Source organism: Chiloscyllium plagiosum, unplaced genomic scaffold, assembly GCF_037043375.1.
Source record: "Chiloscyllium plagiosum isolate Xiang-an unplaced genomic scaffold, Cpla_swu_hap1 HiC_scaffold_24, whole genome shotgun sequence".
NCBI classification, from domain to species: Eukaryota; Metazoa; Chordata; class Chondrichthyes; order Orectolobiformes; family Hemiscylliidae; genus Chiloscyllium; species Chiloscyllium plagiosum.
Window position 1 is genome coordinate 64663427 of NW_028270162.1, and position 26052 is coordinate 64689478.

At 41.8% G+C, this 26052-nt stretch overlaps 1 protein-coding gene across 4 annotated transcripts in view; it reads right to left on the reverse strand.

Annotated features, from left to right (window-relative positions):
* The window catches only part of LOC122562890 (glutathione hydrolase 1 proenzyme-like), a 150080-nt gene that overhangs the window by 84320 nt on the left and 39708 nt on the right, over positions 1-26052 (reverse strand). For 2 of the 4 annotated variants that reach the window (XM_088000278.1, XM_088000276.1), the window contains exons 1-2: positions 10014-10153; positions 3629-3799 (exon numbers count right to left, since the gene is read on the reverse strand). The exons of 1 other annotated variant lie outside the window; for it this stretch is intronic. In XM_088000278.1, the coding sequence (XP_087856404.1) occupies positions 3629-3795 (167 nt within the window). In that variant the 5' untranslated portion in view covers positions 3796-3799; positions 10014-10153. Of the gene's footprint in view, positions 1-3628; positions 3800-10013; positions 10154-26052 lie in introns of those variants that run through there. One more of the 4 variants, XM_088000277.1, reaches the window with a different exon arrangement.

The window sequence follows — 26052 nt, forward strand, 5'->3', positions numbered from 1 at the left end:
GTGAGTTGTAGGTTTGGATTAGGAGTTGGCTGGCTGGAAGAAGACAGAGGGTAGTAGTTGATGGCAAAGGTTCATCTTGGAGTGCCGTCACTAGCGGTGTTCCGCAAGGATCTGTTTTGGGACCATTGATGATTGTCATTTTTATAAACGACCTGGAGGAGGGGTTAGAAGGTTGGGTGAGCAAGTTTGCGGATGATACGAAAGTCGGAGGAGTTGTAGACAGTGAGGAAGGATGTGGCAGGTTACAGCGGGATATAGATAAGCTGCAGAACTGGGCAGAAAGGTGGCAAATGGAGTTCAATGTAGCTAAGTGTGAGGTGATTCACTTTGGTAAGAGTAATAAAAAGATGGGGTACTGGGCTAATGGTCGGATACTTGGTAGTGTGGATGAGCAGAGGGATCTTGGTGTCCATGTACACAAATCTTTGAAAGTTGCCACCCAGGTAAATAGTGCGGTGAAGAAGGCATATGGCGTACTGGCTTTTATTGGTAGAGGAATTGAGTTCCGGAGTACTGAGGTCATGTTGCAGTTGTATAAGACTCTGGTGCGGCCGCATCTGGAATATTGTGTGCAGTTTTGGTCGCCATACTATAGGAAGGATGTGGAGGCACTGGAACGGGTGCAGAGGAGGTTTACCAGGATGTTGCCTGGTATGGTAGAAAGATCGTATGAGGAAAGGCTGAGGCACTTGGGGTTGTTTTCATTGGAGAAAAGAAGGTTTAGGGGTGACTTGATAGAGGTGTACAAGATGATTAGGGGTTTAGATAGGGTCGACAGTGAGAATCTTTTTCCACGTATGGAGTCAGCTATTACAAGGGGGCATAGCTTTAAATTAAGGGGTGGTAGGTATAGGACAGATGTTAGGGGTAGGTTCTTTACTCAGCGAATCGTGAGTTCATGGAATGCCCTGCCAGTAGCAGTGGTGGACTCTCCCTCATTATGGGCATTTAAACGGGCATTGGATGGGCATATGGAGGATAGTGGGCTAGTGTAGGTTAGGTGGGCTTGGATCGGCGCAACATCGAGTGCCGAAGGACCTGTACTGCGCTGTATTCTTCTATGTTCTATGTTCTATAGTTAACCTTAGCCTGAACGTCCCTGCAATGGAATTAGTGTGCAGTGTTTGATTTGTCTGCAGAACTGTCAGACATCAAGCTGCCTCCTGTCCTGCATCAACCTCAATAATTCACTGTCTCAGTAACAACATCATGGGAAAAATGCAATAATAAATTATAAGAATCAGTAGGTCCTAAGTTGAGAACCATACTGTACTAATGTTGTTCCAAAGGTGCTTTATATTGAATATTGCCTTGAGGACATACATTTTGAAGGATTGTGGAAATCTGGGTTATTTAAACTTTAGTGTAATACTTGGACTTGCTTTTTAAGAGAAAGGTAATTGAAAGTTCACTGTGGACAATGGGGATATTCTTTTAAAAGGCTTCCTAGAAGTCACATGACTGCTGATAAATGCTTGTTTTGCTGTGGACTTCTGCGAGGATTGCTTGTTTGAACAGACACTGGTGTAGAAAGGTTCATGCTTAATCAGGTCCAGTTGAGTGGAAGCCTGCCAAGAACAAAACAGAAATTGCTGGCAAAATTCAACAGGGTTGGCAGCATCTTTGCAGAGAAAGTAGAGTTAACATCACTGGACTCAAACCATTAACTCTCCAGCAATTTCTGTTTTTATTTCAGATTTCTATCTTTAGCGATCAATAGTAAAACATTTCCCACCACAGACGTCATGCTAATTAACCAACAGTTGCCTGTTTCCTCCCTCTGGGTTATTATTTACTATTTGCCAGTCTGATGGAACCTTTTCCTCAACCTAACAGGTTTGGAAACACCAATGCATCTCCTAACTTATCCACCATCCATTAAGATGTCAATGGATCCAGAGGGTTTTCATTCTGCAGCTGCAACAGTTTGAACAAAGAGCAAAGAACAAAGAAAATTTACAGCCCAGGAACAGGCCCTTCGGCCCTCCAAGCCTGAGTCGATCCAAATGTACTGTCTAAACCTGTCGCCCAATTCCTAAGCATCTGTATCCCTCTGCTCCCCACCTTCTCATACATCTGTCCAGACGCATCTTAAATGAATCTGTGCCTGCCTCTACTACTTCTGCTGGCAACGCGTTCCAAACGCCCACCACCCTCTGTGTGAAGTACTTACCGCGTGTATCCCCCTTAAACTTTCCACTTCTCACTTTGAAAGCGTGACCTCTCGTTATTGAATCCTTCACCCTGGGAAAAAAGTTTGTCTCTATCCACCCTGTCTATACCCTTCATGAATTTGTAAACCTCAATCAGGTCCCCCCTCAATCTCCTTTTTCCTAGTGAAAATAATCCTAACCTACTCAACCTCTCTTCATAGCTAGCACCTTCCATGCCAGGCAACATCCTCGTAAACCTTCTCTGCACCCTCTCCAAAGCGTTCACATCCTTTTGGTAATGTGGCAACCAGAACAGTACACAGTATTCTAAATGCGGCCGAACCAATGTCTTGTACAATTTTAACATGACTTGCCAGCTCTTATACTCAATACCCCGTCCGATGAAGGCAAGCATACTATATGCCTTCTTGACCACTCTATCCACCTGTGCAGCAACCTTCAGGGTACAATGGACCTGCATTTGCTTAGTACTATTTTCCTTGTGTTTGTAATTTCATTAAGTTCTTCTCTACTTTCCGCCTGCTGATTTACAACAGTGACTGGAATGTTTTTTACATCCTCTATAGTGAGGGTAGAATCAAAGTACTTGCTCATTTTAGCTGCTATTTCCTTATTATCTGCGATTGGCTTTTTATTGTCACTGTAAACTTTTGCCCGAAAGTCCCTACAATGGAAACAGTGTGCAATGTTTGATTTGTCTGCAGAGCTGTCAGACATCAAGCTGCCTCCTGTCCAATACCAGCCTCAATAATTCAACCTAACTAAATAATGCTAGAGGACCAATACTCACTTACTCTTTTCCTTTTTAAACACTTCATAGAGTGACAGAGTCAGACTGAACGGTGGCACGGTGGCACAGTGGTTAGCACTGCTGCCTCACGGCGCCAGAGACCCGAATTCAATTCCCGCCTCAGGCGACTGACTGTGTGGAGTTTGCACGTTCTCCCCGTGTCTGCGTGGGTTTCCTCCGGGTGCTCCGGTTTCCTCCCACAGTCCAAAGATGTGCAGGGCCAGGTAAATTGGCCATACTAAATTGCCTGTAGTGTTAGGTAAGGGGTAAATGTAGGGGTATGGGTGGGTTTCGCTTCGGCAGGTCGGTGTGGACTTGTTGGGCCGAAGGGCCTGTTTCCACACTGTAATGTAATCTAATCTGAACACCACAGACACAGACCCTTCAATTCAATTCTTCCATGCCAACCAGGTTTCCCAAACTAAACTAATCTCATTTGCCTGTGTTTGGTTGACATCCCGCTAAACCTTTACAATGTAAAACAAGTAGGAAAGGGCTACATGAGATTAGAAACAAAGACTATGTGAAGAATAACCATCAACATGAAGTGGTTTGGCTGAACAGTTTGTATTCTGGATTAGTGGTGCTGGAAGAGCACAGCAGTTCAGGCAGCACTACTCCTCCGACTGACAATGTGAATCAAGGCCCTTTAACAGACACTCACCGACCAATCTCTGAACATCTTCCTGCATCTGCAGCAACAGCAGCTCTCTCGAAGGAATGTGCTGGCACTTTCCTGGGCTTCAGCCCAAAGTACAGGCCCAGGGAGAGGGTGAGGGCTAATAGTACCACAATGAGAAACCCAATGGCTCCTTTAGCTCTTTTATTCATTTTTCTACAGTGATAAAAAAGGTAACATTCAGGTCTGGATGTGATCTCCAAGAAGGTGTGAGAAATGGTTATCATGACATTAGCTCAACAAAAATAGAGTAGAACATTTCAGGGATACAAATCCGCTGTTCTGTAAACAAGTCCCATTTTTGCAACATAATAAAGCTGTTTAAAAACACTAGTCAGATAATTACCAACTTTAAAATTCTGTTCTCAATTTCTTTCACAAGGTACAAAGAATTCATTTGAATAAATTGTTAACAGGTTCCATTCTTGAGTTTGTTCATAAGTCGATTTAATACTAGTTACAACACAATACAGGAAAATATAAAATAGCCATTCATAAGTTTGAATTAATCTTTATATGTCAGATCTTTAAATTATTATTATTATAGCACTCTGCATGGGATTGTGATCGTAAGTACGAGTGTTCATAAGACAGACATTTATAAATCAGGAAACCGCTTGCGTATGCCATTTTGTTTAGCCTTATGTGCACCAAATTCTAAAAGAATTGGACAAAATGAAGTAATGATACATTAAGATGTTTTGCACTCAATCAAGCATTTTTAAAGTGCACTGTTGTAATTTTAAAAATGCAGCAGGCAACTTGAGTACAAAGTTCCACAAATGGCAATAAGATAATAATTACATTATCTGTTCAGTGATGTTGGATGATGGATTGGTATTGGACAGGTTACAAGGGACAGCGAGCATTGGGTCAAGAGTCGTGATATCCTAGTTGATATTAGGAAACTTAATCAGGGAATTGGACAGGATAAGTAGTTCTCTAGATACTATATTCTTACCTATAAAAATACTTTCTCCAGCTATTTCACATGGAATTACAACTCTCTTTATTGACCTCAGTGCATTGTCATCACCTAAAGGGAGTAATACTTCTATTTTTTCTATATTGTTTCAAACCTCACTAATGGTTATAGAATCCCTAAGCGTGGAAACAAGCCCTACAATTCCACACCAACCCTCTGAAGAGTATCCCTCCCAAACCCACTCCCCATTAGTCTACATTTTACCCCTAACCTACACATCCCTGAACATTATGGGCAATTTAGCGTGGCCAATTCACCTGATCTGCACATCTTTGGACTGTGGGAGAAAACCAGAGCACCAGGTGGAAACCCATGCAGAAATGGGGAGAATGCACAAACTCCACCCAGACAGTTGCCCAAGGCTGGAATCGAACCTGGGTCCCTGGCACTGCAAGACCACAGTGCTAACCACTGAGCCCTTGGCATTGTTTTATTGAACTGTTTTCCCACTTTTCCCACAAAGGTTCCACTTTCGCACAGAACAGGTAAACAAATTAGGTTCAGTTTACTTGAAAATAGGATAGATTTTCTCTTCAGACAGAATGATTGCAAATTTCATACATACAGTTACAAAGAAACATAGCTACACACCCTTACGTTAACAAGCTGCAACCTGGACTCCCGTTGGTCACAATGCCTTATTCTGGTCCACACCTCATTGACATATTCAGCCCTTACAGCAATTAGCTTAGATTAGATTTCTTACAATGTGGAAACAGGCCCTTCGGCCCAACAAGTCCACACCGACCCGCCGAAGCGCAACCCACCCAGACCCATTCCCCTACATTTACCCCTTCACCTAACACTATGGCCAATTTAGCAATGTAACGGCATCTCTATTTTCCCTCAAGATAAAAATCACATGCATTTATAATGAAAATACATGTGAAATTAGGGTAGCCACAAATATTTTTACACCAAAATAAGAATGGAAAATTTCAAGTGGGTGAGTATGTGAGTATTTTAAAATTCATTTAAGATCCAGTGGTAATATAACCTTCCTGAGATCTGGGCTTCACACAGTGATGTTCTTGACTTGTTGCTGTGTTGATCTCTGAGTGTTGTTGGTGTTAGCTGTTGTCATTTTGGTTTTCCTCACTTCTGTTTTCTGTGGTTATCTTTGAGGATATTCTGTGCAAAATTAAAATACTGCATAGTATTACGAGCTGGCTTCTGTTCCTTCTCAGTGTTGCTCCATTGTTGTGACTTATTAGTACCTACATCACTGAATACATTGCATAGCTCTGTGGGTAACTGGGTTCCCTAGTTTGGGAATATTGTCTTAAGTTGCCATCCCATCATGATCTTTGCTGGTGAATCTGTAGACCTGGAATAATGTGGTGAGGCTGTTACATGGCTTGTGCATCATTTGGTACACATATATCTAAAAGGTTGGCTGCTTATTGTGGCCCACTGTCCGATATGATCTCTTCAGACGTAAGGAACAAAATGAGTTTTGTAGTCTTTGGACAGAACTTTCCTTGCTGAGGCTGAGTGCGGAGGCAAGTGAAAAAGTGGGAGGGAACTCTGCTCTGTGCAGGGCGGTTTATATGTGTGACTATCTTGTTCTTGGCATATTAAATATTCAGGGAAAGGAGAAACCAAATTGTAGCATTGGGCGAGCATAAAGTTCTGTTCACCATTAGATCTTTTCAGGCTTTTAACTTCCAGGCACATATTTGAAAGGTGTTTGGACAGCACTTCACTTTCTGCAATTCAGAAGCATTAGTTAACCACCGAACACCACCCTTAGAGATGTCAGTGAACAAGCAAAGGCAATGCCATGCTTTCGAGAAGGGAAATTATTTTCCCTGTGGATGTTAACAATACGCCAAATCAACAGACAACTGCACAGAGGTGACTGCAATGTTATCCCCCATGGGAGACTGAAGAGAATCCACCTCTAGTGTCACAAGAGGATGAATGGTCTGTTGCGTTTTGTCAAGAAATATACCACTGTGTATGGACTGCTTAATGCTCATGTGTGTGTGAGTTAGCCACTGTAGCTGACTGTCATATTCAAGTTTCAGTATCAAGCATCTCCATCAGATGCCTCATGTGCAATCAATGTATTTAACTTCATTGCACCAACTAATGTAGCACAACTGGCACTACAGTGGTACTGCCTCCCATACACCTACCAGGATTCACACTTCAAACATAAAAAAGCTACAACACTCATGTACCAACAGCTCCTGTACCAACAGCTGTCATCATATCTAAGTGAACATACACAACTGACAGCCTTTCATGAAGGGCTTACTTGAGGAAATGACACACCAACAAAAATGGCCTATTTAAATTGAGCCCTTTTTGAACTGAGTCCCATTTGACAGACCAGGTCATGTTTATGAGCTTTAGTCAGTGTAGCTGTCTCACTTGAACAGGATTGTTAACTCAATTAGGCTTAACCTCTAACACGGTAAACGTTTAGCAACATCAAGTCAGACTGCCTATGACTGAGACTTCTCATGAGTTGATCAATATGGAGACATTTCAAACCCAATGCTGTCAACACTTGGGCAAAGAAATTGCTTTTTCTGAAGGAGTCAACTTAGCGAATTCATTTGTCTCATCCGAAAATGGAGGAAGATGTGTACCTTGTCAATTTCACATCTCACATATAATCAAGTTTGGTAACAGACATGTGTCCTGGTTTTGGCTCACAAGATTGAGCCCTGAACTGAATTCCAGTCAGGTTAGATATTAGAGACTATTCATAACATCTAAATGAATGCAAAATTGGTTCTTGCTACTTAGCAGTTGGGAAACCTAATCCACCTAAAAAACTCTGATAACTTAATGACAAACATTTTATCTGCCATCAGGGACCAGAAATTTGCTTCCCGATAAATTAAGTGTCCTCCCTCTGCTCACCTTTTGAAAAGATTTGGATAGGCTTGGAAAATTCCACCCATTGTATCTGCCACAGATACATTTGAAATATCTTTTAACTGTCTCACAATTGGAAAAGTAGTTACTATGAGGAGACAGTCATCACCATTTATGATAAATTAATATGTTACAACTTTAGAAGCTGTATATCCTCATAAGATTCTGTCATTCCCATTGTCCAGAGGTTCTTTGTGTCGATTTGTTTGGTGACTCTGGCAAACCTCACACATTCTCAGTCTTCTTGATATCATTGTTGATCCCTGATCAATACATAGTAATCTATGTCCGGCATCATTCCATGTCCATATGTTCTTGATGTATCTGTGACAATATGTCGCCAATCTTGAATGCAAGCCTTTGTTTCCCTTCAAAGGTTATGCCTCTGATATAAAAGTTCATCTCTGTATGGCCAAAAACATCTGAAAATGTCTGCCACCTTTTATATTGTGTCAGCCATTCCTCTGATAACTTTCCATAGTATCTTCAGTTATGGATCATTAGGTGTTTCTTCCTGAAGTTGGTTACATTTGTACTGATCAAAATTTATCAATAAACACATCTTCCATCTTGTTGTCTATGCTGTCTATTTTGTAAATCAATTGGAATTTCTACATTCTTCTTCAAATTTGATGATCTGCTCCAATCCCCAAGGTATCTCTCTGACATCAAAATCCTACTAATGTATATTTATAGGTGCCTGTGGAATCTTATATTATCAAATACCAGAGTAAGTATTTCATCTCTAAAATGAAACAATTGGATACAAATGAGTCACTCCACCTGAGGCGTGAACACTACTCCAAAAATTTGTGATTTCAAATAAATCTGTTGGACTATAACCTACTGTCGTGCAACTTCTGACCTTGTCCATCCCAGTTCAACACTGGCACCTCCGCATCATGGCTAGCATGGACGTGTGACTGGAATATTTAGTGAATGCATTGAGATTTTCTGAACATGTTTTTATCAGAACAGAGAAAGAGAAATTAACGGACAAGGTATACTTGAATTTTCAACAGGCTTTTATTAAAGTCTCCCACAGAAGGTTGGTAAACAAAACTAAATTACATGGGATAGCTGGTAGTGTAGTGGTGTGGATCAGGGTTTTGCCAACAGGTAAAAAAACAAACAGTAGGAATAAATGGGGTCGTTCTCACGTTTCAGGTTGTGGCTGCTGGAGTACCACTAGGCTGGGGTCAATGTTGTTCACAATATATATCAATGATTTTGGATGCAGGAATTACAGGAAATATTTCCAAATTAATTGATGACATGAAGGTGATTGTGAATATCTCTTGAGAAAGATGCAAAATGGCTTTAATATCATTTGTACAGACTTAGTGACTAAGCAAAAGCATGGAATATAATGGAAAAATATGGTGCGAAAAATGTATGGTTATCCATTTTGATAGGAAGAGTAAATGTGCAGATGTTATGACCAGGCCTTGGACAAGGTCCCTCTGCCCTTTCTGCTGCCCACTCACTCACTTGGGACATCCCCCTACCTCCCCTATTAGTAACAGCTGTATTCCCCACTTCCATTTTCATAATGCCTATCTATCTCATATTCCAGGAGAAAGACAGCCCTCAATAGGACAAAAGACTCAAGACAGGTATTGTGCAGTTCGACATTAATCTCCTCACCCTTTATCTTGAAGGACCCTGATTTTGACTACCCCACAAAGGTCTGAGGCCAGTCTGACAGGTCACCCTTGACTTACTGAGTCAGGACTCACTGAGCTAAGGCTTAAGGTGCAGCACTGAAGTCCAGAAGCATATTGTAATTGGATTGGAGATGTGCCATGAGGGTTCTGAGAGGCTGGTACATGTTGGATGCCAATGTCTATGGATGTGGGGTGCATATGGCTGGTGCCTATGGAATGCACCCAGAGATGTTTCTGTCCGGAGTTGAACATGGAGATTGCTCAAAACGAGCCGCAAACTTGATCAGATAGAAAGCTGAATATTAATGAGGTGAGTTGTGCCATTAACAAGGTAGTTTAACAAATAATAATGACCGTCAGTCAGCATTACACTGCTGCCTAGTGAGAAACTCATCACGCGTCGTTGTGAAAAGCATGGAAGATGAATCAAGATTCACTTGACATCAAGATGGGACTCGCTGCACAAATCACTGGAGCCCAAGTCACTCAGACCCATGTAAGGTACCACTAGTTATTACCATTTATTTGCTGAACAGAAAAACGGAAAGAACTGAGGATATTGGAAATCAAAAAGCAAAAACAGAAATTGGTGGAAAAACTCAGCAGGTCTGGCAGCATCTGTGCAGAGAAAATTCTAACTTTAATTTTTCTCCAGCCAGATGCAGCCAGACCTGCTGAGTTTTTCCATCAATTTCTGTTTTTTTGTTGTTATTACCATTTATTTCTTCTCTATTTTTTCTTCTTTTTTAATCTTATAGCTTCTAAAGAAATTCAACATTATGAAATAAATAAGTTGCTTAAAAATCAAGAAAATACATCATATTACCTTCTGTGGTATGACTTTTTGACGAGAAATTAACCATTGAAGGTACGTGGACTGAAGTTGGATTAATCCAGTATCTGCCACTGTGCTCTTGATACATTTGAACATTGTCCAGGTGGGACTACAGACTTTAGCACAGAGGTTTTATAGTGATCAAGATTTATTAAAAGATCTGTTGAGTATCAATTCTGTTGGCATGACGCTCGTTAACTTTTAACTTTAAGAGGTTGAAGGTTGCAGTGAAAGTACAGCGACCGATTCTTTAACCCTAAGGCTGCCATATCCAGGGAAAACCATTATTTACATGGGCTGGCTTAATTTTTAACTAGGTAAAAACAATGACTGCAGATGCTGGAAACCAGATTCTGGATTAGTGGTGCTGGAAGAGCACAGCAGTTCAGGCAGCATCCGAGGAGCAGTAAAATCGACGTTTCGGGCAAAAGCCCTTCATCATTGATTTTTAACTCCCTACAGTAACCAAAAATAAACCATACACTAATATCCTTGTTTATCTTCCTCTCCCCTTTCGGTCTGCCTCTCCACTGCTCTGTCCTACTAAAAGGTCCCTTACATAAAATCAACTCCTGTTTCCCTACATTCTTGTAAACCACTATGCCATCTCCAATTATGTCTTATAAAACAAATAACTGCAGATGCTGGAGACCTAGAACAAAAACAGAAATTGTTGGAGAAATTCAGCAAGTCTGGCAGCATCTACGAGGAGGAAATAGTTAACATTTCGAGTCTGGTGAATTTCATTAGAATTGAATTTATCCAGTAATTTATGTTTTTGCCCTGAATATATTTTCCTTGAATATGATGTCATCTCTCAGAACTATGTACATTTTTTTCTTGTAATTTCAAAATTGAACAGGACTAGACCATATAGTCTGGTCTGCATGCTCTGCTATTCATGACTGATCTTGGGCTTCAACTTCATAATCTTACAGGTAAAGAAATTGTTCCTCATTTCAGTCCTACTCAGAGAGTAGTAAGGGTATGGAATGCTTTGCCTGCAATAGTAGTAGATTCGACAAGTTTAAGTGCATTTGAGTTGTGATTGGACAGGCATATGGATGTACATGGAATAGTGTAGGTGGGATGGGCTTCAGATTAGATTAGATTAGATTACTTACAGTGTGGAAACAGGCCCTTCGGCCCAACAAGTCCACACCGCCCCGCCGAAGCGCAACCCACCCAGACCCCTACATTTACCCCTTACCTAACACTACGGGCTTATTACGACAGGGCGGCACAACATCGAGGGCCGAAGGGTCTGTACTGCGCTGTAATGTTCAATGTTCAATATTCTATGTAAATGTTAGCCGCTTCATCTCAGGGACCAAATTACTGAATCTCTGCTACATTGTATCTAATGTAGATATATATTCTTCCTTAGCCTTGGAGACCAAAATTCAGCATTCTAGATATGATCTGATCAAAGACCTCTACAATTATTTATTCTGGTACTCCAAAAGCCTTGCAATGAAGTCTAAAATGCTATTTACTTCCCTAATTGTTTGCTGTGCCTGAATGGCAGACTTTTTATTTTCATTGTACAAGTACACTGAAGTCTCTGCTAACATTAAAATATATAAGTTAACATTTACAAGCTCTTTAAAAAAAAACAGTTCTGCTTTTCTATTCTTATGACCAAAGGAATAACCTCATATTTCCTCATATTTTACTTCAGGCACATTTTGCCCACTCAAATTGCTTGCACAACGTTTTTGCACACTTTTCACAGCTTGCATTCTATCTGGCTTTGTATCATCAGCAAGCTTAGATATCTTCACTTGCTATTTCTTTACCTCGATCATTAAGTGCAAATGTATATTGTAAATAGCTGAGGCCATATCACTGAACCTTGTGATTCTCCTTGTGTTATAATCTGTCTCTTCAAAATACCCTGTTTATCCCCACTGTCTATTTTCTGTCCATTAACCAATTATTTATCTTTCTTATATCACCCAACTACATGAGGACATTTTTTTTGGTGTATTAATATTTTGTTTGGCATCTTATCAAAAGCCTTTTACAAATTCAAAGTCTACTGGCTGCCTTTATGTACACTAGTGGACACTATTGTTTAAAAAATTCATAAGTTTGTCAAAAAGAATTTTGATTTCTTAAAGCCATCTTATCTTGATCGAACCATGTTATGACTCTAAGTACACTTCTATGCAAATATAAGCTGCTTCTAGTGTTAATGAAGTACATCAGTCAGAAACAGTGTTTCACCTGAGCACGTTCAGCTTGCCAATGGGAAAACTAATTACATCTCCTTATGAAAAGAGCCAAACCATTTACAGTCATTGAGAGTATACAGTCCTACAGCACAGCCCAAACTGGTCCATGCCGACCAAAATGTTCATCCACGCTAACCCCATTTCCCTGCACTTGGCCCATATCCTTCTAAGGAGAAAGTGAGGTCTGCAGATGCTGGAGATCAGAGCTGAAAATGTGTTGCTGGAAAAGCGCAGCAGGTCAGGCAGCATCCAGGGAACAGGAGAATCGACGTTTTGGGCATATGCCCGAAACGTCGATTCTCCTGTTCCCTGGATGCTGTCTGACTTGTTGCGCTGTTCCAGCAACACATTTTCAGCCCATATCCTTCTAATCCTTTCCTATCCATATATTTATCCAACTACCTTTTAAATGTTGTTCATGTACCCACCTCAACCACTTCCTCTGGCAGCTCATTCCAAACGCGAACCACCCTCTGTGTAAAAAAAATCCCCCACAGGTTCCCTTTTATTCTTTCCACCCTAACCTTAAACCGCTAGTCCTCTATTCCCCAACCTCGGGAAAAAGACTGCATGCATTCACCCTATCATGCCTCTCTTGATCCTTTACACTTCTGTCAGGTTCCCCCTCAGCCTCCTATTCTCTAAGGAAAAATGTTAGAGGTTGTCCAACCTCTCCCTAAAACTCAGACCATTGAGTCAGAGCAAAATTCTTGTAATTTTCTTCTGCACTCTTTCTAGTTTAATAATATTGTTCCTATAACAAGGTGACCAAAACTGAACACAATACCCCAAGTCATGTATAACTGCAATATAACTTCCCAACTTCAATACTCATTGCCCTGACTGATGAAGGCCACTGTGCCCTGTCTACCTGTGACTCCACTTTGAGAATTATGAACCTGAACTCCAAGATCCCTCTGTTCCATTACTCTCCTTTAGGCCCGACCATTCACCATGAAACTCCTACCTTGATTTGACTTTCCAAAATGCATGACCTTACACTTATCTATATTAAAGGCCATTTGCCATTTCTCAGCCCACTTCCCCAGCTGATCATAGTCCTGCTGCAATTTCTGATAACCTTCCTCACTGACGATACTGCCTATTTTAGTTTCATCTACAAACTTACTAATCATGCATTGTATATATTCATACATATCATTGATCTAGATAACAAACAGTAATAGGCCCAGCACCAACCCCTGAGGCACAGCACTAGTCACAGGCATTCAGTCTGACAAGCATCCTTCCAATATTAGAACATAGATTATAGAACACAGAACAATACAGTGCAGAACAGGCCTTTCGGCCCTCGATGTTGTGCCGACCTGTGAACTATTCTCAGCTTGTACCCCAACACTATCCCATCATCATCATCCATGTGCTTATCCAAGGATTGTTTAAATTTCCCTAATGTGGGTGAGCTAACTACATTGGCAGGTAGGGCATTCCACACCCTTACCACTCTCTGAGTAAAGAACCTGGCTCTGACATCTGTCTTAAATCTATCACCCCTCAATTTGTCGTTATGACCCTTTGTACAAGCTGACATCATCATTCGAGGAAAAAGACTTTCACTGTCTACCCTATCTAATCCTCTGATCATCTTGTATGTCTCTATCAAATCCCCTCTCAGCCTTCTTCTTTCCAATGAGAATAGACCAAAGTCTCTCAGCTTTTCCTCATAAGACCTTCCCTCTAGATCAGGCAATGTCCTGGTAAATCTCCTCTGCACCTTTTCCAATGCCTCCACATCCTTCCCAAAATATGGCGACCAGAACTGTACACAATATTCCAAGTGAAGTCGCACTAGCAGCATGACATTGCGACTCCAGAACTCAATCCTTCTACTGATGAAACCTAACACACCGTATGCCCTCTTAACAGCACTATCAACCTGGGTGGCAACTTTCAGGGATCTATGTACATGGACTCCAAGATCCCCCTGCACATCCACACTACCAAGAATCTTTCCATTTACCCACTACTCTGCTTTCCTGTTATTCTTCCCAAAGTGCATCACCTCACATTTAGTTGCATTGAACTCCATTTGCCACCTCTCAGCCCAATTCTGCAGTTTATCCAAGTCCCCCTGCAACCTGTAACATTCTTCCAAACTGTCCACTACTCCACTGACTTTAGTGTCATCTGCAAATTTACTAATCCATCCACCTATGCCTGCAGCTAAGTCATTTATAAAAATGACAAACAGCAGTGGTCCCAAAACAGATCCTTGTGGCACACCACTAGTAACCGGGCTCCAGGCTGAATATTTTCCATCAACCACCACTCGCTGCCTTCTTTCAGAAAGCCAGTTTCTAATCCAAACTGCTAAATCACCCTCAATCCCATGTCTTTGCATTTTCTCCAATATGGAACCTTATCAAAGGCTTTACTGAAGTCCATATATACCACGTCAACAGCACTACCCTCATCTACATGCTTGGTCACCTTCTCAAAAAACTCAATGAGGTTTGTGAGACACGACCTGCCCTTGACGAAACCATGTTGATTATCTGAAATCAAATGGTTACTTGCTAGATGATTATAATTCCTATCTCTTATACTCCTTTCCAAAACCTTTCCTACAACAGAAGTAAGGCTCACTGGTTTATAATTACCTGGGTCATCTCTGCTGCCCTTCTTGAACAAGGGTACAACATTTGCAATCCTCCAGTCCTCTGGTACTAAACCTGTAGACCAATGACAACTCAAATATCAAAGCCAAACGCTCTGCTGTCTTCTCCCTAGCTTCCCAGAGAATCCTTGGATAAATCCCATCTGATCCAGGGGACTTGTCTACTTTCACTCCTTCTAGAATTGATAACACCTGTTCGTAACTAACATCGATCCTTTCTAGTCTAATATCTCATTCTTCTCCTCTACAATGTTCTCCTTTTCCTGAGAGAAAACCGATGAGAAATGTTCATTTAGCACCTCTCCGATCTCTACAGGGTCCACACTCAACTTCCCACTTCTGTCTTTGACTGGCCTATTCCTGCCCTAGTCATCTTTTTCTTCCTCACATTTGATAGAAAGATTTAGGGTTCTCATTTAATCTATTTGCTAAAAACTGCTCATGTCCTCTCTTTGCTTTTCGTAACTCTCTCTTTAAACCCTTCCTAGCTGATCTGTAACTCTCCATCGCCTCATGTGAACCATCTTGCCTCATCAACACATAAGCCTCCTTCTTCCGCTTAACAAGGGATGCAATTTCTGTAGTAAACCACGGTTTCCTTACCATATCACTTCCTCCCTGCCTGACAGGGACATAACTATCAAGGACACACAATATCTGTTCCTTAAACCAGCTCCACATTTCCATTGTCTGCATTCTATGCATCGTAATTCTTGTCTAATTGCATTATAATTGCCCTTACCCCATTGATAACTCTTGACGTGTGGCATGTACCTATCCCTATCCATTGCTAAACTAAACATAACTGAATTATGGTCACTCTCTCCAAAGTGCTCACCTACAACTAAATCAAACACCTGCCCTGGTTCATTACCAAGCACCAGATCCAGTGGGGCCTCTCCTCTTGTCGGCCCTTCGACACACTGTGTCAGGGAACCCTCCTGTACACATTGGACAAAAACTGATCCATCCGACGTACTAGAGTTATAGCATTTCCAGTCAATGTTGGGAAAGTTAAAGTCCCCCATAATGACCACCCTCTTCCTTTCACTCCTACCCAGAATAAATTTGCAAATCCTCTCCTCCGCCTCCCTGGAGCTCTGTGAAGGCCGATAAAAAAATTCCAAGCAATGTGACCTCTCCTCTTCTGTTTCTAACCTCAGCCCACACTACCTCAGTAGACGAGTCCTCATCAAAAGTTCTTTCAGCCACCGTTATACTATCCTTGACTAACAAGGCCACACCACCCCCTCCTTGCCTGTTCTTAATGAAAGATCTAAACCCTGGAACCTGCAACATCCATTCCTCACCCTGCTCTATCCATGTCTCTGAAATGGCCACAACATCAAAGTCCCAGGTACCTATCCATGCTGCAAGCTCACCTATCTTATTTTGGATACTTCTGGCGTTGAAGTAGACACACTTCAAACCAGTTTGCTGTCTGCCAGCACATTCCTATGACTCTGAAATCCTGCCCCTGTCCTCCCTACTCTCATCCTCCTGTGCACTGCAACTATATCTCCGGTTCCCATCCCCCTGCTGAGTTAGTTTAAACCCACCCAAATAGCACCAGCAAATTCCCCACACAGAATATTAGTACCCCTCTGGTTCAAGTGAAGACTGTCCTGTTTGTACAGGTCCCACCTTCCCAAGAGTGAGCCCCAATTATCCAAAATCCTGCAACCCTCCCTCCTGCACCATCTTTGCAGCCAACTTTTATAGGTGCGCCATCCAGAGCATTCTGTCTGGATGTATTGCTATCTGGTATGGCAACTGTACCATTCAAGATCAGAGACGGTTACAGAGAGTGGCGAACTCGGCCCAGACAATCGCAAAGGCCAACCTCATCTATAGAATCCATCTACCAGACCTGCTATCAAGGAAAGGCCGCCAGCATTCTCAAAGATCCATCCCACCCTGGCAATGTTTTCTTACAACCCCTACCATCAGGGAGAAGGTACAAAAGCCTGAACACATGCACCAGCCGGTTTTGTAACAGTTTCTACCCTACTGTTGTTAGAATACTGAATGGACTCTCAAACTCTTAACGTTCACCTGTACCTGTGTTTTTGTTTTTGCTGCTGTTTACTTATTATTTAGTTATCTACGCTACTTGACTCTGTGATCTGCCTGTATTGCTCGCCAGACAAAGCTTTTCACTGTGTCTTGGTACACATGACAATAAATTCAATTCAATTCAATTCAAATGATCTGCAGCAACACAGAAGTATGAGTGGAATACTCTGTACTTTCCCAAATGAGCCTAACTCCAACAAACTTCATGATGCTTAACACCATCTAGGCCAAAGCAACAAGCAACATAAATGATAGGTACCCCATTCACCACCTTAAGTGGTTACTCCCATCACCACCATGCACAACGACAGCAGTGAGTGCCATCTACAAGAATCACTGGAGAAATTCACCAAGGCTTCTCCGACAGTATCTTCCAAACCCACAAACTCTACTACCAGGAAGGATTAGGGCAGTAGGTGCATGGGAATGCCACCATCTGCATATTCCTCTCCAAGCCATACACCATCTTGACTTGGAATAATCTCATCATTGCCATTGGGTCAAAATCCTGGAACTCACTTTCTAACAATATTTTTTCTTATCTGAGCCTCAGTGAGAAACTCTGGGATGAATCTCACTAAAAATCAGTAAAATGTCATTTTTTGGCCAGAGAGAAGTGAGTTGAAGATGTAACTGGCCTCATCCGGATAATAAATTTCCCTATGGCGAAGGGTATTGCTAATTGCTAATTCACCCACACCACATTTAGATGCAGAGCGGTACCATAATTGCAAAGGATTGCCAATTCTAAATCTGCAGTGACCAATTAGTGTATGACCATGCTCAGGACATCATGGTCCTGAGGGATGTAACTTAGCAGCATGTAAGATGCCATGTATTCTGTGCCAGTGCACTATTCCATTAATATTTGAACCACTACATCACACTGGAGAGTGTTGCTGTATGACAAGAGCAAACCACCAAACACTCAGCTCATGATAATAGCAAATTACTGCAGTTGCTGTAATCTGAAAACAAAAAAGGGAAAATGCTGGAAAATCTCAGCAAGTCTTGCAGAATCCGTAAGGAGAGAAAAGAGCTGACGTTTCGAGTCTAACTGACCCTTTGTCAAAGCTGGCATGCTGACATGCAAGCACACCATTAGTGTGACCACGCAATGGTTCTGCTGCTTGGACCATTCAGAAAGAGCCCTGCAGTACTCACCAGAGCATCATCAAAATTAGTAATTTTGTAATAACATCCAGGAGAGTTTTCTAGAGCAGTATGTCAATAGTCCGACGAGGGAAGGGGCCATATTGGACCTGGTACTAAGGAATGAGCCAGGCCAGGTGGTAGAAGTTGCGGTGGGAGATTTCTTTGGGAACAGTGACCACAATTCTGTAAGTTTTAGAATAAAGAAGAGAGTGGTCCTAAGGGAAGAGCTAAACTGGGCCAAGGCCAATTATATCAAAATTAGGTGGGAGTTGGGAAATGTGGATTGGATACAACTATTTGAAGGGAAGTCCACATTTGAGATGTGGGAGTCTTTCAAAGATAGGTTAACGGTAGTGCAAGATAGGCAAAGGATAGGAAGGGCAAGATTCGTTAACCGTGGATGACAGGAGAAACTGTACAACTAGCCAAGAGGAAAAGGGAAGCGTACATAAGATCAAGGCAGATAAGAACAGAACGGGCCCTGGAAGAATATTGGAAGAGTAGGACAAGTCTTAAACAAGGAATCAAGTGGCTAAAAGAGGTCACGAAATAGCTTTAGCGAGCAGAATTAAGGAGAATCCCAAAGAATTTTATTCTCATATAAGAAGCAAGCGGGTACCTAGAGAAAGATTTGGTCCACGAAAGGATAACGAAGGAAGGCTGTCGAACCTGAGAGAATGGGTGAGATTCTGAATGATTACTTTACATCAGTGTTCACTGAGGAGAGGAACATGATGAATTTTGAGATTAGAGATAGATAGGCCCCATTTGGAATACTGTGTCCAGTTTTGGTCCCCACATCTCAGGAAGGACATTCTGGCACTGGAGCGTGTCCAGCGGAGATTCACACGGATGATCCCTGGAATGGTAAGTCTAACATATGAGGAACGGCTGAGGATCCTGGGATTGTATTCATTGGAGTTTAGAAGATTAAGGGGAGATCTTACAAGATAATACATGGCTTGGAGTGGGTGGACGCTAGGAAATTGTTTCCGTTAGGCGAGGAGACTAGGACCCGTGGACACAGCCTTAGAATTAGAGGGGGTAAATTCAGAACAGAAATGAGGAGACATTTCTTCAGCCAGAGAGTGGTAGGCCTGTGGAATTCATTGCCGCAGAGTGCAGTGCAGGCTGGGACGCTAAATGTCTTCAAGGCAGAAATTGATAAATTCTTGATGTCACAAGGAATTAAGGTCTACGGGGAGAATGCGGATAAGTGGAGTTGAAATGCCCATCAGCCATGATTGAATGGTGGAGTGGACTCGATGGGCTGAATGGCCTTACTTCCGCTCCTATATCTTATGGTCTTATGGTCTTAAGTTTGGCTACTCTAGATCACATTGACAAAAGTAGGGAAGATGTATTGGGTAGGCTAGAGGTTATTAAGGTGGACAAATCCCCAGGACCGGATGGGATCTATCACAGGTTGCTGAGGGAGGCGAGAGAGGAAATAGCTGGGGATCTGACAGATATCTTTGTGGCATTCTTAAACACAGGTGAGGTGCCGGAGGACTGGAGGGTTGCTCATATTGTTCCCCTGTACAAGAAGTGTAGTAGGGATATTCCCGGTAACTATAGACCATTGAGCCTGATGTCAGTAGTGAGAAAGTTCCTGGAGAAGGTACTGAGGGATAGGATCTATTTATATTTAGAAAAGAATGGGCTTACTAGCCCATACCAGTTTTGTGCAGGGGAGATCATGCCTTACCAACTTAATAGAGTTCTTTGAGGAAGTGACTAAGTTGATAGATGAAGGAAGGGCTGTTGATGTCATATACATGGACTTTAGTAAAGCATTTGATAAAGTTCCCCATTGTAGACTAATGGAGAAAGTGAAGTCACATGGTGTGCAGGGTGTTCTAGCTAGGTGGATAAAGAACTGGTTGAGCAACAGGAGACAGAGAGTAGTAGTTGAAGGGAGTTTCTCGAAATGGAGAAAGGTGACCAGTGGTGTTCCACAGGGGTCAGTGCTGGGGCCACTGTTGTTTGTAATATATATAAATTAATTTGAAGAGGGCACTGTTGGTATGATCAGCGAGTTTGCAGATGACATGAAGATTGGTGGAGTAGCAGAAAGCATAAGGGACTGTCAGAGAATACAGGAGGATATAGATAGACTGGAGAGTTGGGTGGAAAAGTGGCAGATGGTTTTCAATCCAGACAATGCATTTAGGCAAGTCTAATTCTAGAGCTAATGATACAATGAATGGAAGGGCCTTGGGAACAATTGATGGGCAGAGAGATCTGTGAGCGCAGGTCCATTGTACCCTGAAGGTTGCTGCACAGGTGGATAGAGTGGTCAAGAAGGAATATGGTATGCTTGCCTTCATCGGACGGGGTATTAAGTATAAGAGCTGGCAAGTCATGCTAAATTGTACAAGATATTGTTTTGGCCGCATTTAGAATACTGTGTACTGTTCTGGTCGCCACATTACCAAAAGGATGTGAACGCTTTGAAGAGGGTGCAGAGAAGGTTTACGAGGATGTTGCCTGGTATGGAAGGTGCTAGCTATGAAGAGAGGTTGAGTAGGTTAGGTTTATTTTCATTAGAAAAAAGGAGATTGAGGGGGGACCTGATTGAGGTTGACAAAATCATGAAGGGTATCGACAGGGTGGATAGAGACAAGCTTTTTCCCAGGGTGAAGGATTCAATAATGAGAGGTCACACTTTCAAGGTGAGAGGTGGAAAGTTTAAGGGGGATATACACAGTAAGTACTTCACACAGAGGGTGGTGGGCATTTGGAACACATTGCCAGCAGAGATGGTAGAGGCAGGCATGGTAGATTCATTTAAGATGCGTCTGTCAAATGCATGAGTAGGTGGGGAGCAGAGGGATATAGATGCTTGGGAATTGACTGACAGGTTTAGACAGTACATTTGGATCAGCTCAGGCTTGGAGGGCCGAAGGGCCTGTTCCTGGGCTGTAAATTTTCTTTGTTCTTTGTTCTTTGTTTGAATAATGACCTACTGTATCCTGCAAATCTCACCATCCTAAGTAGAGTCCTTGCACCACTTCTATTGTGAGTAGCTAAGAAGGAAGAAGAAAAATAGAAGAAAGGGGAAGAAGAGGAGGAAAAGACAAGGAAATAACACATCCTCTTTCTGGCAGGCTGTTCATGAATGGCTCATCTGTCAGTGACCACAACCAAAAAACTCCTCACTCTGGAACAGTCTCGACCATACAGTCTCCCAGACAGTGAAAATTACTGCATTCACTTGGCCACAATGCTAAAATAAAGTGCCACAAAATATCCATCAGTTGTTTTCCGTACGACATCCTGTGGAAGCCCTTGTCTGAATTACTTGCAACAGAACTCACGTAGGCTTGACCCTACTGGAAAGCAAACTGTTGTTTTTATCTTGCTGTGGCGCTAGTTATTCATGCTTAATGCCATAACCAATCCAGATCTCATCCCTAAACTAGCCCCTAATGTATACATAGTGCCAATAATTGCAGTGGTGGCTGTGAGCATGAGATAGAGTCACAGTATCAATTGTCAATGTCTTCTTCCTCTTGCAATTTAAAGTACTGCACAACAACCTGGCTAGACCATTATCCACTGGTATCAGAATGGAGAAATGATCAAATGTTGGATAGTGGTGACTTAATGTGCTGGGATCCCTTGAACAAAGGCTATCCTCCTGGACTTGACTGATGCCCACTGATAACCATGACAAGCTTTCTTCCTTTATACCTGAGCTAAGTGGCAGGGCAATACAACAGTAATATGAGCCAGCTCTAGCTGAAAGGGCAAAACGCAAAAAGGCAAGTTAAAGTCATGCAAAGTAGAGATGTTTTGAACATCCAGGTAGGGTCAATGTAAGTGAATGCTGTGACAATGTGCAAAGTGTGCCTGAGGATGTACCCTTGGCTAGTCCATGAGCGAGGTTTGCATCCGCTTCAAACACTCCGCTCGTTAAAATCACACCTGGCATAAAGGAAGCTGGTTGTGGTTGTGGAGAGTCAGTCACCTCAGCTCCAGGAAATCTCTGCAGGAGTCCCTCAGGGTAGTGTCCTAGGTCCAACACTCTTCAGCTGATTTTCCAATGACCTTCCCTTTGTCATAAGGTCAGAAGTGGGGATGTTCACCGATGTTTGTACAGTGTTCAGCACCGTTCACAACTCCCCAGATACTGAAGCAGTCCGTGCTCAAATGAACAAGATCTGGACAAAATCAGGCTTGGGCTGACAAGTGGCAAGTGGTACTCCAGTAGTCACAACCTGAAACGTGAGAACGACCCCATTTATTCCTACTGTTTGTTTTTTTACCTGTTGGCAAAACCCTGATCCACACCACTATACTACCAGCTATCCCATGTAATTTAGTTTTGTTTACCAACCTTCTGTGGGAGACTTTAATAAAAGCCTGTTGAAAATTCAAGTATACCTTGTCTGTTAATTTCTCTTTCTCTGTTCTGATAAAAACATGTTCAGAAAATCTCAATGCATTCACTAAATATCCCAGTCACACATCCATGCTAGCCATGATGCGGAGGTGCCAGTGTTGAACTGGGATGGACAAGGTCAGAAGTCGCACGACAGTAAGTTAGAGTCCAACAGATTTATTTGAAATCACAAATTTTTGGAGTAGTGTTCACGCCTCAGGTGGAGTGACTCATATGTATCCAATTGTTTCATTTTAGAGATGAAATACTTACTCTGATATTTGATAATATAAGATTCCACAGGCATCTATAAATATACATTAGTAGGATTTTGATGTCAGAGAGATACCTTGGGGATTGGAGCAGATCATCAAATTTGAAGAAGAATGTAGAAATTCCAATTGATTTACAAAATAGACAGCATAGACAACAAGATGGAAGATGTGTTTATTGATAAATTTTGATCAGTACAAATGCAACCAACTTCAGGAAGAAACACCTAATGATCCATAACTGAAGATACTATGGAAAGTTATCAGAGGAATGGCTGACACAATATAAAAGGTGGCAGACATTTTCAGATGTTTTTGGCCATACAGAGATGAACTTTTATATCAGAGGCATAACCTTTGAAGGGAAACAAAGGCTTGCATTCAAGGTTGGCGACATATTGTCACAGATACATCAAGGACATATGGACATGGAATGATGCCGGACATAGATTACTATGTATTGATCAGGGATCAACAATGATATCAAGAAGACTGAGAATGTGTGAGGTTTGCCAGAGTCACCAAACAAATCGACACAAAGAACCTCTGGACAATGGGAATGACAGAATCTTATGAGGATATACAGCTTCTAAAGTTGTAACATATTAATTTATCATAAATGGTGATGACTGTCTCCTCATAGTAACTACTTTTCCAATTGTCAGACAGTTAAAAGATATTTCAAATGTATCTGTGGCAGATACAATGGGTGGAATTTTCCAAGCCTATCCAAATCTTTTCAAAAGGTGAGCAGAGGGAGGACACTTAATTTATTGGGAAGCAAATTTCTGGTCCCTGATGGCAGATAAAATGTTTGTTATTAATTTTTCAGAATTTTTTAGGTGGATTAGGTTTCCCAACTGCTAAGTAGCAAGAACCAATTTTGCATTCATTTAGATGTTATGAATAGTCTCTAATATCTAACCTGACTGGAATTCAGTTCAGGGCTCAGTCTTGTGAGCCAAAACCAGGACACATGTCTGTTACCAAACTTGATTATATGTGAGATGTGAAATTGACAAGGTACACATCTTCCTCCATTTTCGGATGAGACAAATGAATTCGCTAAGTTGACTCCTTCAGAAAAAGCAATTTCTTTGCCCAAGTGTTGACAGCATTGGGTTTGAAATGTCTCCATATTGATCAACTCATGAGAAGTCTCAGTCATAGGCAGTCTGACTTGATGTTGCTAAACGTTTACCGTGTTAGAGGTTAAGCCTAATTGAGTTAACAATCCTGTTCAAGTGAGACAGCTACACTGACTAAAGCTCATAAACATGACCTGGTCTGTCAAATGGGACTCAGTTCAAAAAGGGCTCAATTTAAATAGGCCATTTTTGTTGGTGTGTCATTTCCTCAAGTAAGCCCTTCATGAAAGGCTGTCAGTTGTGTATGTTCACTTAGATATGATGACAGCTGTTGGTACAGGAGCTGTTGGTACATGAGTGTTGTAGCTTTTTTATGTTTGAAGTGTGAATCCTGGTAGGTGTATGGGAGGCAGTACCACTGTAGTGCCAGTTGTGCTACATTAGTTGGTGCAATGAAGTTAAATACATTGATTGCACATGAGGCATCTGATGGAGATGCTTGATACTGAAACTTGAATATGACAATCAGCTACAGTGGCAATCTTGTAATGCTAACTCACACACACATGAGCATTAAGCAGTCCATACACAGTGGTATATTTCTTGACAAAACACAACAGATCATTCATCCTCTTGTGACACTAGAGGTGGATTCTCTTCAGTCTCCCATGGGGGATAACATTGCAGTCACGTCTGCAGTTGTCTGTTGATTTGGCGTATTGTTAACATCCACAGGGAAAATAATTTCCCTTCTCGAAAGCATAGCATTGCCTTTGCTTGTTCACTGACATCTCTAAGGGTGGTGTTCGGTGGTTAACTAATGCTTCTGAATTGCAGAAAGTGAAGTGCTGTCCAAACACCTTTCAAATATGTGCCTGGAAGTTAAAAGCCTGAAAAGATCTAATGGTGAACAGAACTTTATGCTCGCCCAATGCTACAATTTGGTTTCTCCTTTCCCTGAATATTTAATATGCCAAGAACAAGATAGTCACACATATAAACCGCCCTGCACAGAGCAGAGTTCCCTCCCACTTTTTCACTTGCCTCCGCACTCAGCCTCAGCAAGGAAAGTTCTGTCCAAAGACTACAAAACTCATTTTGTTCCTTACATCTGAAGAGATCATATCGGACAGTGGGCCACAATAAGCAGCCAACCTTTTAGATATATGTGTACCAAATGATGCACAAGCCATGTAACAGCCTCACCACATTATTCCAGGTCTACAGATTCACCAGCAAAGATCATGATGGGATGGCAACTTAAGACAATATTCCCAAACTAGGGAACCCAGTTACCCACAGAGCTATGCAATGTATTCAGTGATATAGGTACTAATAAGTCACAACAACGGGGCAACACTGAGAAGGAACAGAAGCCAGCTCGTAATACTATGCAGTATTTTAATTTTGCACAGAATATCCTCAAAGATAACCACAGAAAACAGAAGTGAGGAAAACCAAAATGACAACAGCTAACACCAACAACACTCAGAGATCAACACAGCAACAAGTCAAGAACATCACTGTGTGAAGCCCAGATCTCAGGAAGGTTATATTACCACTGGATCTTAAATGAATTTTAAAATGCTCACATAAGGTTAAGACCCACTTGAAATTTTCCATTCTTATTTTGGTGTAAAAATATTTGTGGCTACCCTAATTTCACATGTATTTTCATTATAAATGCATGTGATTTTTATCTTGAGGGAAAATAGAGATGCCGTTACATTGCTAAATTGGCCATAGTGTTAGGTGAAGGGGTAAATGTAGGGGAATGGGTCTGGGTGGGTTGCGCTTCGGCGGGTCGGTGTGGACTTGTTGGGCCGAAGGGCCTGTTTCCACGTTGTAAGAAATCTAATCTAAGCTAATTGCTGTAAGGGCTGAATATGTCAATGAGGTATGGATCAGAATAAGGCATTGTGACCAACGGGAGTCCAGGTTGCAGCTTGTTAACGTAAGGGTGTGTAGCTATGTTTCTTTGTAACTGTATGTATGAAATTTGCAATCATTCTGTCTGAAGAGAAAATCTATCCTATTTTCAAGTAAACTGAACCTAATTTGTTTACCTGTTCTGTGCGAAAGTGGAACCTTTGTGGGAAAAGTGGGAAAACAGTTCAATAAAACAATGCCAAGGTCTCAGTGGTTAGCACTGTCGTCTTGCAGTGCCAGGGACCCAG